Source organism: Phalangium opilio, unplaced genomic scaffold (assembly GCF_054372755.1).
Source record: "Phalangium opilio isolate 3A_F unplaced genomic scaffold, DU_Popi_V2 ptg000095l_1, whole genome shotgun sequence".
Taxonomy (NCBI): Eukaryota; Metazoa; Arthropoda; class Arachnida; order Opiliones; family Phalangiidae; genus Phalangium; species Phalangium opilio.
The window spans coordinates 424840-442929 of NW_028324200.1; the positions used below are offsets into that span (position 1 = coordinate 424840).

Sequence of the window (18090 nt, forward strand, 5' to 3'; positions counted from 1 at the left end):
TCTTACATACATCAACGTGTAATCTCCCTATCATTTCAAATATTTTAGATGCTCCGGTTCTGGTTCTTCTAGATTTCATTCCGCTATTCTCGGCATGGTGTGAATCGGCATTTGTTAGTTTTGTATCTTTGTAAAACATTTCTAATGCCAATTGCGTGTCTTTAGCTTCTTTCCCATAATTTAACATTGTTTCGAAATAAGCGATATATGGGGCTAAATTATTCACGACTTGAACCTGAGTATCGTTAAACATAACTTCTATTTGATCAAATAAACTCCATAAGGTTAAATTAACCGGTCCGAGTTTATCGTTGCCCGCGATTTCTACCCATTTATTATCAGTTGTGTTAAATCCTAATATTTGAGCCTTAACGTACAGTTTAATTTTTGAAGTGTCTATATAACTATCGGGAGTTCCGGGAATAAAAAATTCCAATGGACCACCATCCGTTATAGCATTAACAGTTTGTAGTTGTATGTCGTTACTGGCCACAATATTCAAATTAGTGACGGGTTTAGCGAAAAAATCTAATTCCGACATCATTCCTTCCATTTTTGAATAACTTTATTTGTCACTGTTTAAACGTAAACTATTTACTACTCGTGTAAATTCCCTACTTTTATACCCCCCTTTGATTTTTAAGGGTACTTCTTTAAGCTAAAAAATCAGTCTTCTTCCTTATTCTTCTCACTTTTCTCTTTCCTAGCTTACTGGTTCTTCTTCTTCTTTTACGTCTTCCACTCCCAAATTGCGCTTCCCCTATTTTATCACCCGCTTTATGTAATAAATTAGACCCCGCAATTTTAATATTCTTTTTGAAAGAGCTTTTAGGATCTGCTCCCGTTGATATGTCGCCGAACCATCTACTTCCGACACCTATCGCTTCTCGTCCAACAGCTTTTGCTGCTGGTTTGAGTATGGGGGTTATGAACCGAACTAAACTCTTAAATATAGATCCCAAACCGTTTCCTCTTTGAAATACTGGTCCAACAAACGCCCCGCCCGATTGTTGTAAATAATAATTATAATATCTATTCCGTACAGACATTATTAGTGATTACGGATCCTTCTAAAATGTAAAGTCGTAACAGTTTTTCCGAGTTTAAATGGAATTTTCGTTCCCGAATCTGTCGTTATATCTATCTCAACTAAATTAAAATTGGGTGTACGTACTGGATAATAATTAATTGGATTGAATGTTAACACGTGAGGTTTATTATCTCGACTGTTTTCAGGTCTTGGAATTGTACGTAAAAGCCCACCCCAAGAGTCACCTATTACCTGGGGGTATATGAGACTCGTATAAATGAATAAAGTTTGTACACCTCTATTTATATCTCCGAGATGTTTACTTTCCGTATTGTTCCTCAACGGAGTGTCTACTTGACTCTTATCAAATCCCAACATGTAACCTAATCCGGGATTATCTTTTGGAAATGTAATTGAAAAATAATCCATATATTTTGCCTCATTTACGGTAATTTTATGCCATGGGGTGTTCTCTTTAACAATTCCAACCCCGCATTTGATTGTTACTGTTCCTGTTTTATTATACACAAAATCGAAATATTTTCGTTTCGATTCGGGTAAAACCATTTTCATTGCTTCGAGTACGGTATCTATACTTTCATACGTACCGTGAGGTATCGTATAAGCTTTCGTTTCGATTGATGCTTTATTAACATCTTTATTTACATCAACGGGTCTATTTCGGTCCCTTGGAACAAATTGTTTGACTTGGAATTTACCCAAATTTCTGGTATCTAATTGATCCCGTGCAGTGTCTAAAGGATTACTAGCTATATATGTTTCCCGAACAATCCATCGATCCCAATCTAATTCCGCTATTCCAAGTGCTTTTCCATATTCTTTAGGAAACTTAATAGCCGTTTGTTTGTCTCCGTTAATTTTAATTTGCATAAATGTCATTCCCTCTTTCATCATTAGTTCAAAATTTATATCATCCCTAGCTTTTGTTGTTATTGACTGTTTAAACGTTTCGAATAATTTTTGGTAAATACTTGTAGGTTCGTCGTTCGGTCCCCTAACTATATTACCCAATTTACCACAACCCCCTTCCCCAATTTCATACTCATAATCAAGATCCACCGATCTAACGACAAATTCATCAAAACAATCAGTGATGTTGTCCCACTTTGAAGGCATATTTATTTCCGACAATCCAACCTCCCAATTTCCATCCGATAAATTATACGTTGTAGGTAGTTCCGTTCTATAACTTGTTTTAGTATTTTCAGGATATAATTGCATGGAGGCATTACTAGGTAAAGTAATGTAAAAGGAATCGTAAGCGGGTGCTAACATCGCCATGTTTACTTGTCGAGTTATTTATTGCTAATGACGTATTCATCAATTTACTAATTGCTTTTATTAACATTTTTGATTGACAGGTGTGCTAATACAAATTCTGAGCGCATATGCAAATTTTGATCATTTCAGGCATGGTTAAAAGTGGGATTTCTGAATTATGCAAATTTGGATCATTTTCGGCTAATTTGCATGCCTAAAAGTGTGGTAACTTACTACTAACGGTTCAGAGAGAGCCGAAAGTTAAATACAAATTTAAATAATTGGGTTTAGATTTCTTAATAGAAGAAAGAATCACGGTGGTCTTCAGATCAGTGAAAAGTATGGTCGTAAACGGTTTATAGGTACTAAGAATATTGTTGAGGTGAAACGAGAGGATGGTATTTACCCGGCAATTCAGATGTAGCTTTGGTCATAAAGGGTTTACAGTTGAGGCGTAGACAATTGGGGCCCTTACTAACACATAAAGGTAATATCTTTCCAAAATTTATACTCTTCATTTCCTGTTTTTCCCCATTGACTAATTTCATTGTGTACAAGACATATCCTTATTGGATGTAAAATGTTATCTGCTTTATAATATCGTCTGCTTTAATGTATATTCGCAAAGCTTTGAATACGGCTTTAACAATTTACAAATTTTAACTTATGCAATTGCTCATTAAAAAAGAGAAATAATACCGTGTCTAGTTGTGTAAGTTTGTAAGTAATCCTCTCGACTCAGAGAGGTAAAATTTTGGTTTTCCCAACTTGTTTAAAAGGGTTGTGTTTAATAGATATTCAAATTGTTGGAGTCATTTTAGGTGAATTAGCATCAATTAGAGAGACTCCGACCTTCACTCATTCTTGCCTTTGTACAGTTTCGGTCAATAAAAGACAGTGAAATTAAAGAAATATCTTTAGGAATGGAAAGTAAAACAGTCTCCATTCTGTATTTTTCTCGCCTTTTATCAATATACAAATGTAATAACCTTGGTAATGGTAAAACAGTTTACGTGGTCGTCCCTTAACAAAACCTTGGAACTGACCGGTCCCATTTAAATTATCTAGAAGCCTACAAAGGCTTAAGAAAAACTTTAAACCTATTTTATACACCCATTTGCAAATTTAGCATCATCTTGATTTTTTATAGAAAACCCCATTTTGATGTTTGTACGATGGTACACCAAGATAACTAGTAATATATTTTGATCGGTTATAAATAATAAACCTCTGATCTAAACTTACAGTTCAAAACAAAAATAACACTGAAACATTTTGATGGCAATTTTAACGTGAGTCAAACAGTTTAATGAGCAACATTTTTCTAAAATTAGAATTCATAACTCAAATTTAAGTCCTGTTATATTATAAACCTAACTAATATAATAATAAAATTTTATTTACTTACCAAATATGGCCGAAGTGCTAATATGACTCTTTTGTGAGTAAATTCTTTCTTTTGACGCGTCAAACACCAGAGAATGAATGTACCCCGTTCCCAAATTTCTGAACCTTGGCCTCTTGGCATGAGAAGGGGTTAAAACCGATTCACCAAATAAAATATTAATTGTTATTCCTTAGTGCTCGAGTTAACCACATCACGTCAATATGTTTATACCATTTACACCTAGAGACTGTTTTGAACACGTTAAACCCTGGCGTTTCTGTTTATGCCCACTTTACTACAAGTTTAGATTTTAAACGTGTTTTCAAAGGCTTTCATTGCGCTGTTGTGTTTAGTTTTTATATGTTTAGGTATTCAACCCATTGGTACTAGTTGGTGTTTAGTTTTTGCACGTCAAATCTAGGGATTTAGATTTTCAACATGTTTAAATCAAATCGATGTGCTCAAAACCTACACGTTGTTTTTTCTGTGTATGGTTAATCGCCTATTTAGATATCGAGCTCTCATAGACCGCGGAACGAGGTTGGCACCAACCCTTTGAACGATACGTAGCACTTGCCATAACTCGCTTTAAAAGTTAAAGAATTGCCTCCAGTGGGAGCATGAAAGGTTGAAACAATTTGAACCATAAGAAAATAATATATAGCTCCCTATAAGTATGAAACTCTCCATTTAAGCCATGTAAACGGCATTTTCTTCCATTGAAATTTGTAAAAAGTTTCTAATGCCACCTATTAAGAGTTTTTGGCATTAAAAAGTTGAAATATTTGTTTAGAAAATTTTCAAATTTTATATCGTAATTAAATAGTTAAAAGGTCTAGAAGTTTTTATTATGATAAATTTAACTGATTAAGTACATGTCAAAATTATCATAATAAATTAATAGATGGCGCGATATTTTGACGAACGAGGCTAGCGCCTACATTGGTACTGAGGTAAGGAGTATCTTGTGTCTCTACGGGTGCGGCCATATTTTCCCGGCCCATCGTGCCTTTCGCGGACACCTTAGGTGGCGGCGATGGTTTCACCCCCCTTTTACTCGTAGTACCGAAACTTCTCCCACGGGGCGTAAAAGCGTGAGCGCGCCAAATTTGGGAGCAAATGCTGTAGTATGAAAATGTACTACGTTTCATACTTATAGGGAACTATATATATTATTTTCTTATGTTTGAACTCAACAGCTTTAAAATTACACAGTGAAATAAAAAGGTTAATGAAAAATCATGCTTTGCTTTTTTAACGCTTTTATGTTGCCTGAAATGTATTCTCGACCATTTTTCCTCTGAACGTCCAAGCAAAGCTCGACCAGGACTTGAAATAGGATTTGTCATGAAAACCAGGAGCATTTAGAAGATAACGACGTCGGCGTTTTTCCGCCGCGCGTGAAGTTACGGCACGTAAGAAAATCAGAAGTCAGTTTAACATAAGAAAACAATAAGTTAACCTAACGTAAGTGAAAACCTATACCATGGTATAACGATGGAATAAGAACAAACCGTAAAACAATAAGAGCTTTGCACCTTTTGTAACATCATTTCGTATAATAACCGTTTTAATAATTAACCATTTTGCATATTGACTAATAATCCTTTGTTCCTTTGAATTAATTAAATTAGAATTGATGAGTGAATGTAAAAATAAGAAATGTTCCGTAATACTTAGTTAATTATAACCGAAATCCTTCCTCGTTTCCCTAATTAGAACAACCCTAACGTTAGTTTAAGTTATAAATAAGTTTAGATTTTGTCAACGAAGTGAGCTGGATGCCTATGTAGGGCTCGGAGTTTTTATAATATAAGCCATTTGAATAATGATGACAATCATGTCATTATACATAATACGATATGCATTAATGGATTGTAACTGAAGTAGACGATGAATTTCTTCATATACAAATATCCATAAACAAACGAAAGAAGTATATATTTATTCAATTTACTGTTATAAACAGTGATAATCGAAATACTTTATCAGTTTAATTATCGTAACTTTAGACTTGTTAAGAACCAACAAAATATTAACAAGGCGTATCAACAAATAAATGTCGGCGTTCATTCGTATATAGCGTTTTTTATAGATGAAAGAAAATAACTTCGTCATATATTTTATAATCCATTAAAAAATTGCAACTTATTACACATCTTTTTAATACTCATAAGAATTTTTTCAACTAATAGAAATTATAAATCAACAATATGTTATATTTTGAAAAAATATCTGCAGACCTCATTGACAGTTTAAAATCTTCATGTTTTTAAATCCTTCGTTTTGGCTACTCGTTTATGGTTTCATAACTTAGTTGCGATCCATTTTCGTTTCATTATCCGTTGCCATCATGTTGGAGATTCCGCGTACCCGCATCAGTGTTTGGCATCATTTTGATATATTATGTGAAGCATTCGGTAATAAAATAAAACGTGTTGCGAAATGAGTATATTGTTTCCGATTAGTAAGTGTTAAATTATTTTTGTTGACCTTAACTTTAACTAAAGAAATTACTAAATAACTAAACTGATTTTGATTATTAACCCTATTTTGTTTTGTGAACTGTAAATGTGTGTCATAACTCTGTACAAAAATTTAATTAGAAATGTTTTGTTTCATATTGAAATACTAACCCTTCAAATAAAAAGTTTTATCACTAGTCTTTTTGGGTTTCTCTTGCCCATAATTCTATTTCACTTTCGTGTGAATCACGCTTATGGTTTAAAGTAATAATTTTGGGTAGGATTTTACTTTACCTACCTAACCCAACCAACACTTGATTCTGATTAAATAGGCCACGGGGAGTTCGAAAAAAATAGTGAAAAAATTCTAAACCCGCCGCAAGTTGGTCAAAAAAAATTTTTGAAAACTTTAAAATTGCATGTACTTACCGCCATTAAGACCGCTACGCGCCTAAACCCATTCTGCCCTCGATCTTGAAAAACTACTCGGGGGGTAAATATAATAACAAGGACTCGCGACCGAAATCAAGGAGCACATACTGCGGAAATATAGCTATGAAATTTTAAACACCCGCTGAAACATTTACAATTCTCATACCAGGGTAGAAAAATATTTCAAGGAAGCTCCAATTTTAAAAATAAACAGCGATATTTTGCTAAATTGCGTAGATTATTTCGGAAGTAAATGAAGATAAACCACAATATTTTGGAAAAGGCGTAACATTATTTGGGAAGTAAATGAAGATAAACCACAATATTTTGGAAAAGGCGTAATATTATTTGGGAAGTAAATGAAGATAACCAATAATATTTTGGAAAAGGCGTAACATTATTTGGGAAGTAAATGAAGATAAACCACAATATTTTGGAAAAGGCGTAATATTATTTGGGAAGTAAATGAAGATAAACAATAATATTTTGGAAAAGGCGTAACATTATTTGGGAAGTAAATGAAGATAAACAATGATATTTTGGAAAAGGCGTAACATTATTTGGGAAGTAAATGAAGATAAACAATGATATTTTGGAAAAGGCGTAACATTATTTGGGAAGTAAATGAAGATAAACAATGATATTTTGGAAAAGGCGTAACATTATTTGGGAAGTAAATGAAGATAAACAATAATATTTTGGAAAAGGCGTAACATTATTTGGGAAGTAAATGAAGATAAACAATAATATTTTGGAAAAGGCGTAACATTATTTGGGAAGTAAATGAAGATAAAGCACAATATTTTGGAAAAGGCATAATATTGTTTGTTAAGTAAATGAAGATAATTAGCAATATTTTTGAAAAGGCGGCCAATTATTGAGAAGCAAATGCAGGCGAACAACAATATTTTAAAAAGGCTTCAATATGTTGGAAGGAAGTGTATATTAAAAAATTATACACTATTAACTGCAAAACTGTTTATACCGATGGCTATGCAGTAAAGTGTGGCACTTAGCGTTACCCGAGAAACACCACTTGGAGGTGGCCACACGTCGTTTCTCATGAGGAGTTTTGATAAGGCAGGCCCCCTTGCCTACTGCCGCTACAATCCAACCGGGAGTTTTGATAAGGCAGGCCCCTTGCCTACTGCCGCTATAATCCAACCGGGGAGTTTTGATAAGGCAGGCCCCCTTGCCTACTGCCGCTATAACCCAACCGGGGAGTTTTGATAAGGCAGGCCCCCTTGCCTACTGCCAAAAACTAAGAAAACGTTGCCTTATTCGTCAGTGAATTCGGCAGTGTTTTCTTCGTTTTGGCCAGCAATTAAAAATGCTGGTTCTGCCTCGGGATCGAGAGTAGCCAGCTCTTCCTCCGGGACCCCGATTTCAATTAATTCAAGGCCTTTTTTGCCCGGTCCAGGGTAGCAAGACTTTACGTCTTCCAAGAACCGAGCAAAATTGGTTCCAGGAGGAAGCCAGTTTCCATCCTGGTCCTTGAAAAATAGGCATCGGTACCAATAAGAAGCCATATAGCTACTTAATGACCTGTCTGTTCTGTGGGACTTAATGGCATCCTTCACGTGTCTATTTCGGTTCTCGATGTTGTTCGTATGGGCGCGAGAATCTTCCGAGTTGATAAACTCGTACTTATGAAGCACGGTAAGGTGCTCCCGAAAGCCCATTAACGTACAATTCATGTACATAGGGGCTCCGTCAGACACGATGATGGACCCAGGGGCTATATATTTTGCCATTTGCGTCCACAGAACAGCACGGGACTTATTTTTGACTTTCAAAAATAGACCATCTTTTGTATCCCGGCAATAAATTCCAAAGATACAAATGGTTTCTCCGGCTAACTCCGCCCCTCGGTTGTATTTGCGAGTATGAAGGTAGGTTTCGTCCACCTCCACAAACAGTCCTGGTCCTCCAATCTGGACTTTCTCGGCCCTATTAGAAATGACAATTTCCGTTACCTCACGACACATGGAAAAATAATCCACAACTGTTCGTGAGGAACATTCACTATGGGTTGTAGCGTCAGTGACGCTCATTTTACAAACCCAAAGGAAAACGAGGAAAAGATTGTCGGTAACCGACAAATTTTGATTATAGAACCATGTGTTTTTGGAGGGGACGAAAGCCTTCACACACTCGGAAACCAAATGATCGGGAACCTTTTTCCTCGATGCCCTTAAAGCCTTTCGCTTGTTGGCTCGAGATTGCCCAGTGGAACATCGGATTACGTATCCAAACCGACTTTGGTTGTTAAACACCCCCACAAGAAATCCATCGATAATTCCATCGTCAGATTTATTTCCGCAAGTACAAGCGATCTTTCTTTCATTGAAAGAAGTAACGCTTGGAACCAAGTCCAATGAAATCACCAGAGTTTTAGGGTCCCTTTCAGATTTGGCCCTTAACTCTTCGTTCGTACATGGAAAAAATCCACCCCAATTTTTTAACGAAATACTGTGAAAAAACTGTTCCGCAGTTTCAAAATTAGGGTTTTCAAAAGTTGGATTTTCCATTTTTGAAAATAGGCCAGCCACAAAACCAAATGCTTCCCACCAAAAATGTGTTTCTTCCCACCAGAAATATCTCTTCCCAACAAAATAATGCCACAAAATTGAGTTTTATTAAACCTCTCGCTTAGCTCGCTCAAACGCGTCTGATGAGTAATAAAGAATTGTCTTAAAAGGTCACCTGTTACTTAAAAACGGTTCGCGCATGCGCGAACCGTTGCCATGGCAAAGAAGAAGGTTGCCACGTTACCATGACAACCATTGTGCCGGCGGTGGGTTTGGATGTTTTAAATCTAGAACAAAAATTCATTTTCTCCACGTGAAGTGAAATCCTAAGCTATCCAAACCAAAAACCTAACCGAACCTGCTTCTGCCCACAATAGAAGGTAGATCTAGATCTTTTTTTTTAAACCATTTATTGAAAAGGATTAACGGTTTGTAAAAATAAAAATTATTGAGATAAAGTTGATAATTATGGCTTTCAAAAGTAATCGCGTTGCAGCGATGCGAAGGTTGCTAAATGGAAAGGATGTATCTGATTTTAGCAGCGTTCCTGAACATATTGTGTGTGCATTTTTTGACGAATGCACATATGTAAAAAGAATGCAAGTTGTAGCATTCTGCATATTGAATGGAATATCGGAATACAATTTTTGGCGAATCATTCGTTGGAAAGATTGTTCAAGGCAGGACGAACGTAAGGTTGCAGATCTTTTCATTTACATGAAAAAACCGTAAAATCAGGGTAGATTTTATTCATATGATATTCATTCAGGACTTATAAAATATTTGGATGGGGCTACTAGATATTTTGGTTCTCGAATTGAGTCATCTTAATTAATTTATTAGTTACCGATTTTTACGAGATTTGCTGGAATTTCAGTAAATATATACGGCAGTAGGCAAGGGGACCTGCCTAAACAAAACTCCCCATGAGAAACGACGTGTGGCCACCTCCATGTGGTGTTTCTCGGGTAACGCTAAGTGCCACATTTTAAGCAAATTTTATATAATTTTCCAAATAAGTGACCGCCTTTCCAAAATATGTTGTTTATCATCCCAAATAATGTTACGCCTTTTCCAAAATATTGTGGTTTATCTTCATTTATTTCCAAAATAATGTTACGCCTTTTCCAAAATATTGTTGTTTATCTTCATTTATTTCCAAAATAATGTTACGCCTTTTCCAAAATATTGTTGTTTATCTTCATTTATTTCCCAAATAATGTTACACCTTTTCAAAAATATTGTGGTTTATCTTCATTTACTTCCCAAATAATGTTACGCCTTTTCCAAAATATTGTGGTTTATCTTCATTTACTTCCCAAATAGTGTTACACCTTTTCCAAAATATTATTGTTTATCTTTATTTACTTCCGAAATAATCTACGCAATTTAGCAAAATATCGTTGTTTATTTTTAAAATTGGAGCTCGCTTCAAATATTTTTCTATCCGCAGTATGTGCTCCTTGATTTCCGTCGCGAGTCATTATTATATTTACCCCCCCGGGTAGTTTTTCAAGATCGAGGGCAGAATGTTTAGGCGCGTAGCGGTCTTAATGGCGGTAAGTACATGCAATTTTCAAATTTTCAAAAATTTTTTTGACCAATTTGCGGGGGGTTAAGAATTTTTTCACTATTTTTTCCGAACTCCCCGTGGCCTAATTAGTCAGAATCAAGTGTTGGTAGTAAAGTAAAATCCTACCGGCATTATTCCTTGAGAAATATATTGATTTTTTGAGTGATTTTATTTGGCGACATCTGTTTTCTGATTTCATTTTAAAAAGATTATGAACTAATCTTTGATAGGCAATTTTGATAGTTATGAAAATTTCTAGAAGGATAAGTCGTTTTTTGAATGATATCGAAGTTTTTAATATATTTGAACGTTAGCAAGCGTAGGTTTATTCTATAAGAAGATTCTGTAATTGGTGGTCGTTATAACCCTCTCAAATAAATAAATAACAAGGCGACCCAAGGGCTCGTAATAGTAGCCACAACGTACGAGTGAATAGCCCCTCTATACCCTACCCTAATGAGTGAATAGCGCTATCTTTTACAATGCTTAAATAATTGACCGTGCATAAAATCAGAGTGAATAGCCCCTCGATGCCCTAGTTACCCTAAACGGTGATAGAATTATTACCCGTATAAACTTACTTATGCCGTAATTGTGATATTCCGGCGAATCGAAGAACAGATAGTTTTAGTGACTATCCCCTCGATGAGTTTACAACATAGACTTATACCGATGCACACTTATTGCTTCTTATAAATTTCTAACATGAACTTATGGTCAGAAGAGTTTGAAAGAGAAAAAATTCGAGAAAACAAAATAATTGTACTATCCCGGTGCCTTAAGACCATTCTAAAAAGAACGTCAGTGAATAATTGCTTTTGCTTTCAAAATTTCCCTCGATTTCTTCATAGGGGAGCCTGAAACTCTTATTGTCGACGGGTGAGAGGAATTTTTAAGGGAGAGTATGTGGCATAACCTAACTATCATAATTTCCTTCCTTATAAAATACACGAACGAAAAATGTCACCTCACCACAATTCTCTCCCATTCATTCTCCCTTCAATGACGATCGAAAATTTTTATACTGTCTAAGGCAGTTCTCTTTCACGACGACGACGACGCCGCCACCACCTCCACCTTCACCGCCAACAACAGGCTACCACACATCGTAGATGTTCATCATACGATGTGGCTAAAAATAAAATAAACGATGGTTCAACAGTTGAAACTGTGAAGACGGAGCTTCTTGTATATAGAAGCTCCGTGCTGTCACTGATGTGAACGACTACTCGAGGAGGAAGAACGATTCCACGATGTAGATAAATTAAAGTGTAGATTTTCTGATTTTTATTACCCAGAGTTTTTAATTGCAATTTTTGCCTTTAATTATTATTAGTTAACCGTTTATAGTAGATGGTTTAAATTAAATCAAGGGCGAATAATTTGAAAAAGTTTGGATAGCAGCTTGTGAACTATAGACGGTTAAAAGTCAAACTTGAGAAATGAGACTATGCAAATTATATGAATATATAGAAATTCTACAAAATCAGGAAATATCAGGAATCGATTAAACAGAGTAAAATTAGGTAGAGACCAAATGAATTTGATGGAAAACAATCAAATTTAAAGTCCGGAAATTAAATAATCGATTAATTTAGTCGTTTCTAAAGATTTCAGTTTGATTTGATTGGCAAAAAATCTATCTAACAATGAGAGCCAATCTAACATATTGAAGGAAGATTTGATAGTTTGACCATCTATGTTTTGTTGAGAGGGAAAAAATCTATCTAATAACTTAATGCCAGTCTAAAATATAGCTAGAAGAATTGATAGTTTCGCCAAATATGATAGTTTGATCAGAGATAAGGGAGGTGAGATGGTGTTAAATATTTTAATATCAAAAGTGTATAAGTATTGGTGGAATTATTTTCTGTTAAAAATGTAAAAACCCAGGCTTAAAGTTTTTCATTTGGAGCATTTCAAAAACCCCTTTAGTGCCTTTCCATCCTCCAAAAATACCAATGCCGTAAGGGGAAAGTAAAAGTGTATGGAAGTGAATGGAAAGGTACTATTGGTAAAAACCACCAAAGATGAAAATACAAGCTTCCAAATGAAGAACTAGAGTCGCTTGGGAAAAATATTAGTAGGATGGGGCTTACCCCCAAAAACTTTCCGACCTACCCAAAAAAGGGGAAATCACCTTGGCGACTTAAAAGCAAGGTTTACTCAGTAAACTTAAAGCAGAAATATATTACCTTACACGAAGTTCACTTCAATAATGGTTAGTACCGTGGGCATCATCTATGAAGAGAAATCGGAAAAAAAACTATGCAAGAGTGAGGAGGTGTGAATTTTTCCCCCTCCCGACGCGCGCTAGTCGCGAAGAGAAACATTTTTCCTCTCGAGAGAGAACTGTGATAAATGGCCACTGCCAAGATAATCTGACGTTTCCTAGAAACGGCGGGATTCAACTGTATTTCGCGCAAGTGAGAAACCGCTGCATAAGATACAACCATGATACGATTGTAAGAAAAGCACATTTTTCTCACTACACGACGCTAGTGTTTTTATTTTCACCTCTCTGCCTCGCTGTTCGGGAGGAACGGTACCGTTTCTAGCCTGTAAAAATACTTCATAGATGATGGCCGGCGCGAGGTAGGGAGAAGTGAACTTCTTATAAAGTAATATATTTCTGATAATCGCCAGCACCCTCTCTTCGCCTGCCACCGGATCGCCAGCACTCTCTTCTGACTGCCACCGGATAGCCAGCACCCTCTTCTGTCTGCCACCGGATAGCCACCACCCTCTTCGTCTGCCACCGGATAGCCAGCACCCTATGCGCCTGCCACCGGATCGCCAACACCCACTCCGCCTGCCACCGGATCGCCAACACCCACTCCGACTGCCACCGGATCGCCAACACCCACTAAGCCTGCCACCGGATCGCCAACACCCACTACGCCTGCCACCGGATAGCCAGCACCCTATGCGCCTGCCACCGGATAGCCAGCACCCTCTTCGTCTGCCACCGGATAGCCAGCACCCTCTTCGTCTGCCACCGGATAGCCACCACCCTCTTCGTCTGCCACCGGATAGCCAGCATCCTATGCGCCTGCCACCGGATCGCCAACACCCACTCCGCCTGCCACCGGATTGCCAACACCCACTCCGACTGCCACCGGTCGCCAACACCCACCACGCCTGCCACCGGATAGCCAGCACCCTATGCGCCTGCCACCGGATAGCCAGCACCCTCTTCGTCTGCCACCGGATAGCCAGCACCCTCTTCGTCTGCCACCGGATAGCCACCACCCTCTTCGTCTGCCACCGGATAGCCAGCATCCTATGCGCCTGCCACCGGATCGCCAACACCCACTCCGCCTGCCACCGGATTGCCAACACCCACTCCGACTGCCACCGGTCGCCAACACCCACCACGCCTGCCACCGGATAGCAAGCACCCTATGCGCCTGCCACCGGATAGCCAGCACCCTATGCGCCTGCCACCGGATAGCAAGCTCCCTATGCGCCTGCCACCGGATAGCCAGCACCCTATGCGCCTGCCACCGGATAACCAGCACCCTCTTCGTCTGCCACCGGATTGCCAGCACCCTATGCGCCTGCCACCGGATCGCCAACACCCACTCCGCCTGCCACCGGATCGCCAACACCCTCTCTGCCTGCCACCGGATAGCCACCACCCGTTTCGCCTGCCACCGGACCGCCAACATCCACCCCGCCTGCCACTGGATAGCCAGCACCCTCTCTAGAATTTTGATAGAGGAGATCAGGCATATGGGTCTGAATGCCTTCGACTCGAGATAGCAACATTTCCCAGGGTTATGAATAAAGATGACCTTAGAGCTTTTCCATTCACAAGGCATACAAAGTCTATAGATCTTGCATAACGGAGAGATGATGTAGTCTAAGCCCGCCTGCAAAAGCAGGCAGGGACATTGGAGACTTGCTCACAGAAGGTCCGCCAGGAGTCCTTCTTAGCAGCTCTAAAAGCCCTGTTGTAGGTATTAAGGGACTGCCTATATCCAGTCCAGTCACCCGTGCCCTTGGCTTTGTTAAAGAGCCTGCGCGTGTATTTCCGAAGCCGGCTGAGATCCGCGTTCCACCAAGGGACAAGCCTCGAGCGGTTAACGGTCTTAAGTGGGCAGTTACGGTGAAACGACTCAATGATGGAGCACTGTAAGTCACCAGCAGCCCTATCAAGACCCTTAGGTGAAGTAAGTTTAGGGGTGTGACCATCTCCGTAGCGTAGGATTAGGTCTTTCCTATAGCCGGCCCAAATGGTCCGTTTTGGATTGCGTATCTCCGTCCCCAACGGGACAGAAGTAGTCGCGACATTGAAGCAGATGTGCCTATGATCCGAAAGAGACGGCTCATTAGACACATGCCAGTTAGACACGGAAGACGCGAGGTTTTCTGTGACTAGCGTGAGGTCAATTACCTCCCATCTATTAGAAGTAACAAAAGAAGGTTCATTGTTTTGATTGAGAATATAGAGTTTACAACCAACTAAATATTCAAGTAGATCATCACCTCTCCTGTTGCAGTCAGAACTGTCCCACGTGATGTGATGAGCATTGGCGTCCCAGCCAATGATTAGTTTGTCCCCTCTTTTCTCGCATTGATTGACCAAATTGATCACCTCAATTGTCGGGAGTGAGTCCGCATCATGGGCAAAGTATGCAGTGTAACCAGGACACCGCAGTCTTGAAGGGCCCAACGTCAACGCCTGGACTGATCGAAGTAAATGGCTACAATAAAACCCGGCACGAAACTCTACCCGGAGATGACAAAGATATGCAATATTTCTTCTCTCCCGTGAATAATTTGATGGACTTAATGACGTTGGATAAAGATGTAGGATAATTTCTTTAAAATCTAATATACAGGGTGGAAACCTTTGTCAGTCTAGATACTATTCCCAAAGAATTGGTGTCATCAGAAGGGGATAATAGAAGAAAAATGACACTTTGTATACTCTTTATACTTTAGTCATGAAACATGATTCTTCCCGGCATCATGACACCATTTCTGTTTGCTCTCCCGCTCATCAAACTTCAGATGGGAATCGCACCGTGGTAGGGTCAATTCTATAACTGTTAAGTATAAGCAATCAAGCCAGAAACCTTGATTGTCTTGACGTGGGACAAAATCCACCAGCGCATACGCCTTGGCAAATAGTTAAGCAGCGCTAATAGACCTATGATGAGCTAGGAACTTTTTATCACGTATGTGTTTCGGTTTAGTAGCTTTGTGCACTCCAAATGTTTTAGCTGACTCCATTTTCACTCAACGCATCTAGGCGGACTTTGTGGGAGGATCTATCTCTAGACTAATCATTATGTACGACGAATTTTACCTCTTGAATAATATATCTCGGTGCGTGTTATACCTTGCCCCCTGACCTTGATACCAACCAATGAAATCACAGTTAGAAAGATGCAATCAGAATTAGGAGGCGTCACATGACGTGTACTAAGTTCTCAAGCCCGGTATACCCACAAAATTAACATACGATGCATGGGGACATGATGTATTCCTGTTTTAACCAATAGGATTTCACTTTATCCATATTTCCACCCCCATAGGCCAGCGACTATTTCGAACAATTTCGTGACGTTCCTTGCTTTTCAATTATACCGGCCAATTTGCACGTTAAATCAAGAGGCACCATTACGCTGCAATCAAATAATCCTCGGCACCCTCCAGTAATTCAATCCAATTATTTAAAAGAACCCATTGACTTGAAGGTTCTCGCAGCAGGTAAGATACGTGGAAACGCGAGTCAAAAAAGTTTAAATATTTGTCGCGCCGTGGCGCTAGAGGTTCTGCCATAAAAAAACCACGCGTCGTATCTCCAATCCAGTCCAACTCTGTTTAATGGCCCTGTACTTCTTTAGGGATGATAAAGGGTCACGAATTTACGCAAATGCCAGCGTTTGAGAAATACAAGCCAGAACAAATTTGTCCAGTGCCCGGTTGTGAAGAATTTGAGCTTGCCCTTGAGGAGTATTTTGGGTGCATCTCCAGACTGCCAAACTTCCCAACCCTTTTGGGGTTTAAAACTGAAAGTTCATATGACAAAATAAATAAGACAACTGTTGTAGCAAAATCTTCAATTTAATATGGTAGCGTTTTATATAAAAATATCACGAACAATCAAATTTTATTTTTTTGAAAAAATTGAAATTAAAAACAAACTAAAGGCAATTTAAAGAAACTATAACAAGTTGACCAAATGTTGTAGAGCTACAATAGGGCTCTGGTCGGTGAATTTGACTCATTATGGATCTTCTTCGTCTCATTTTGGATCTTCTTCGTCTCATTTTGGTTTTCTTTTCTGCGCATGAGCAGCCTGTGTGGTCGTCCATTATCCCTTTACAGGCTTTCAATTTGAATGAGGATTTGCGGGAAAAGGTTTCTAACAGTTTCCGAATGGTTTTCTCAGTATGCGAATGAGCTTTCAGTTCCTAATCAGGATCATTTACATTTAAATTTAATTATTATAAGATAGGCAAGTTTGAAGGAGCATTATAATTCAATTGTCCGTTTTTGTAAACTGCTATTTGTTACTATTATGGCCAATTTCGATGGCGATTTACCATTATCGCCAAATTTTGGTCGCAATTACAATCATCGCAAAAAATCGATCGCCAATTACGATTATCGGAAAAAATCGATCGCCAATTACGATTATCGAAAAATTTCAATCAAGATTACGATTCGAAACTTACCTCGAGCCTTTGATGATTATCATTACAAAGCAGGAAGACAATGGTCTCAATTTTATTTTGGATAAAAGTATCCCTATCTTGAAACTTTTTCATCAAGTCATTAGTTATGTCATCATAATGCTGAAAAAACAGAGTAAAGTACACTTGAATTAACACATCGCCTTTGTAACATTTTTTAAGGAAATCAAAGATGACTAGAAATCAAACTTTTGTAGCCAAAGAATTTTAATTTCAAGAGAGCTGGGTTACGAATAGTTTAATATTCATGTAATTCCTAAGATCAAATTTATTATATTCTTAAACCTTGCATAAACTTTAGTTCAATCATGACTAATGTTTGAGGCGAGTTATAGTTAGTTAGAGTTAGTTTTTGCCACAGTATTGAAAGGATTTACGAAAAAGAAATGTTCGTGTTTAGTTGACATCATTATGAAAACTTCATGTGTTTAATTCTTAACGGTTTTAGATTGGTGGGCTGATCTAAGCTCCATGATATACTCAAGGCGCCAGTGCTTCCATATTTTCTCAATCGTTATTTCACGATATTTGAATCTTTTGTCAGTTTTTGTCGCGAGGTTGGTACACTTTCATTAAATTTAAAAGTTAACGGTGACAGTGAATTTAATCGAAGCCCAACAAGGAATTCAGCGGGCGTGAGGGGAATTGGTTCATTTTGGTCATTGTTATTATAGGTGATAG

At 38.2% G+C, this 18090-nt stretch overlaps 1 protein-coding gene across 1 annotated transcript; it reads right to left on the reverse strand.

Annotated features, from left to right (window-relative positions):
* Nucleotides 1–16857: 16857 nt before the first annotated feature.
* Nucleotides 16858–17735, reverse strand: LOC149635036 (uncharacterized). Its single transcript, XM_089850910.1, has 2 exons — nucleotides 17392–17735; nucleotides 16858–17127 (listed from the first exon to the last, which is right to left on the reverse strand). Exons 1-2 carry the CDS (start codon nucleotides 17482–17484, stop codon nucleotides 16858–16860), a joined length of 363 nt encoding a protein of 120 aa, XP_089707036.1. The 5' UTR covers nucleotides 17485–17735.
* Nucleotides 17736–18090: the final 355 nt, after the last annotated feature.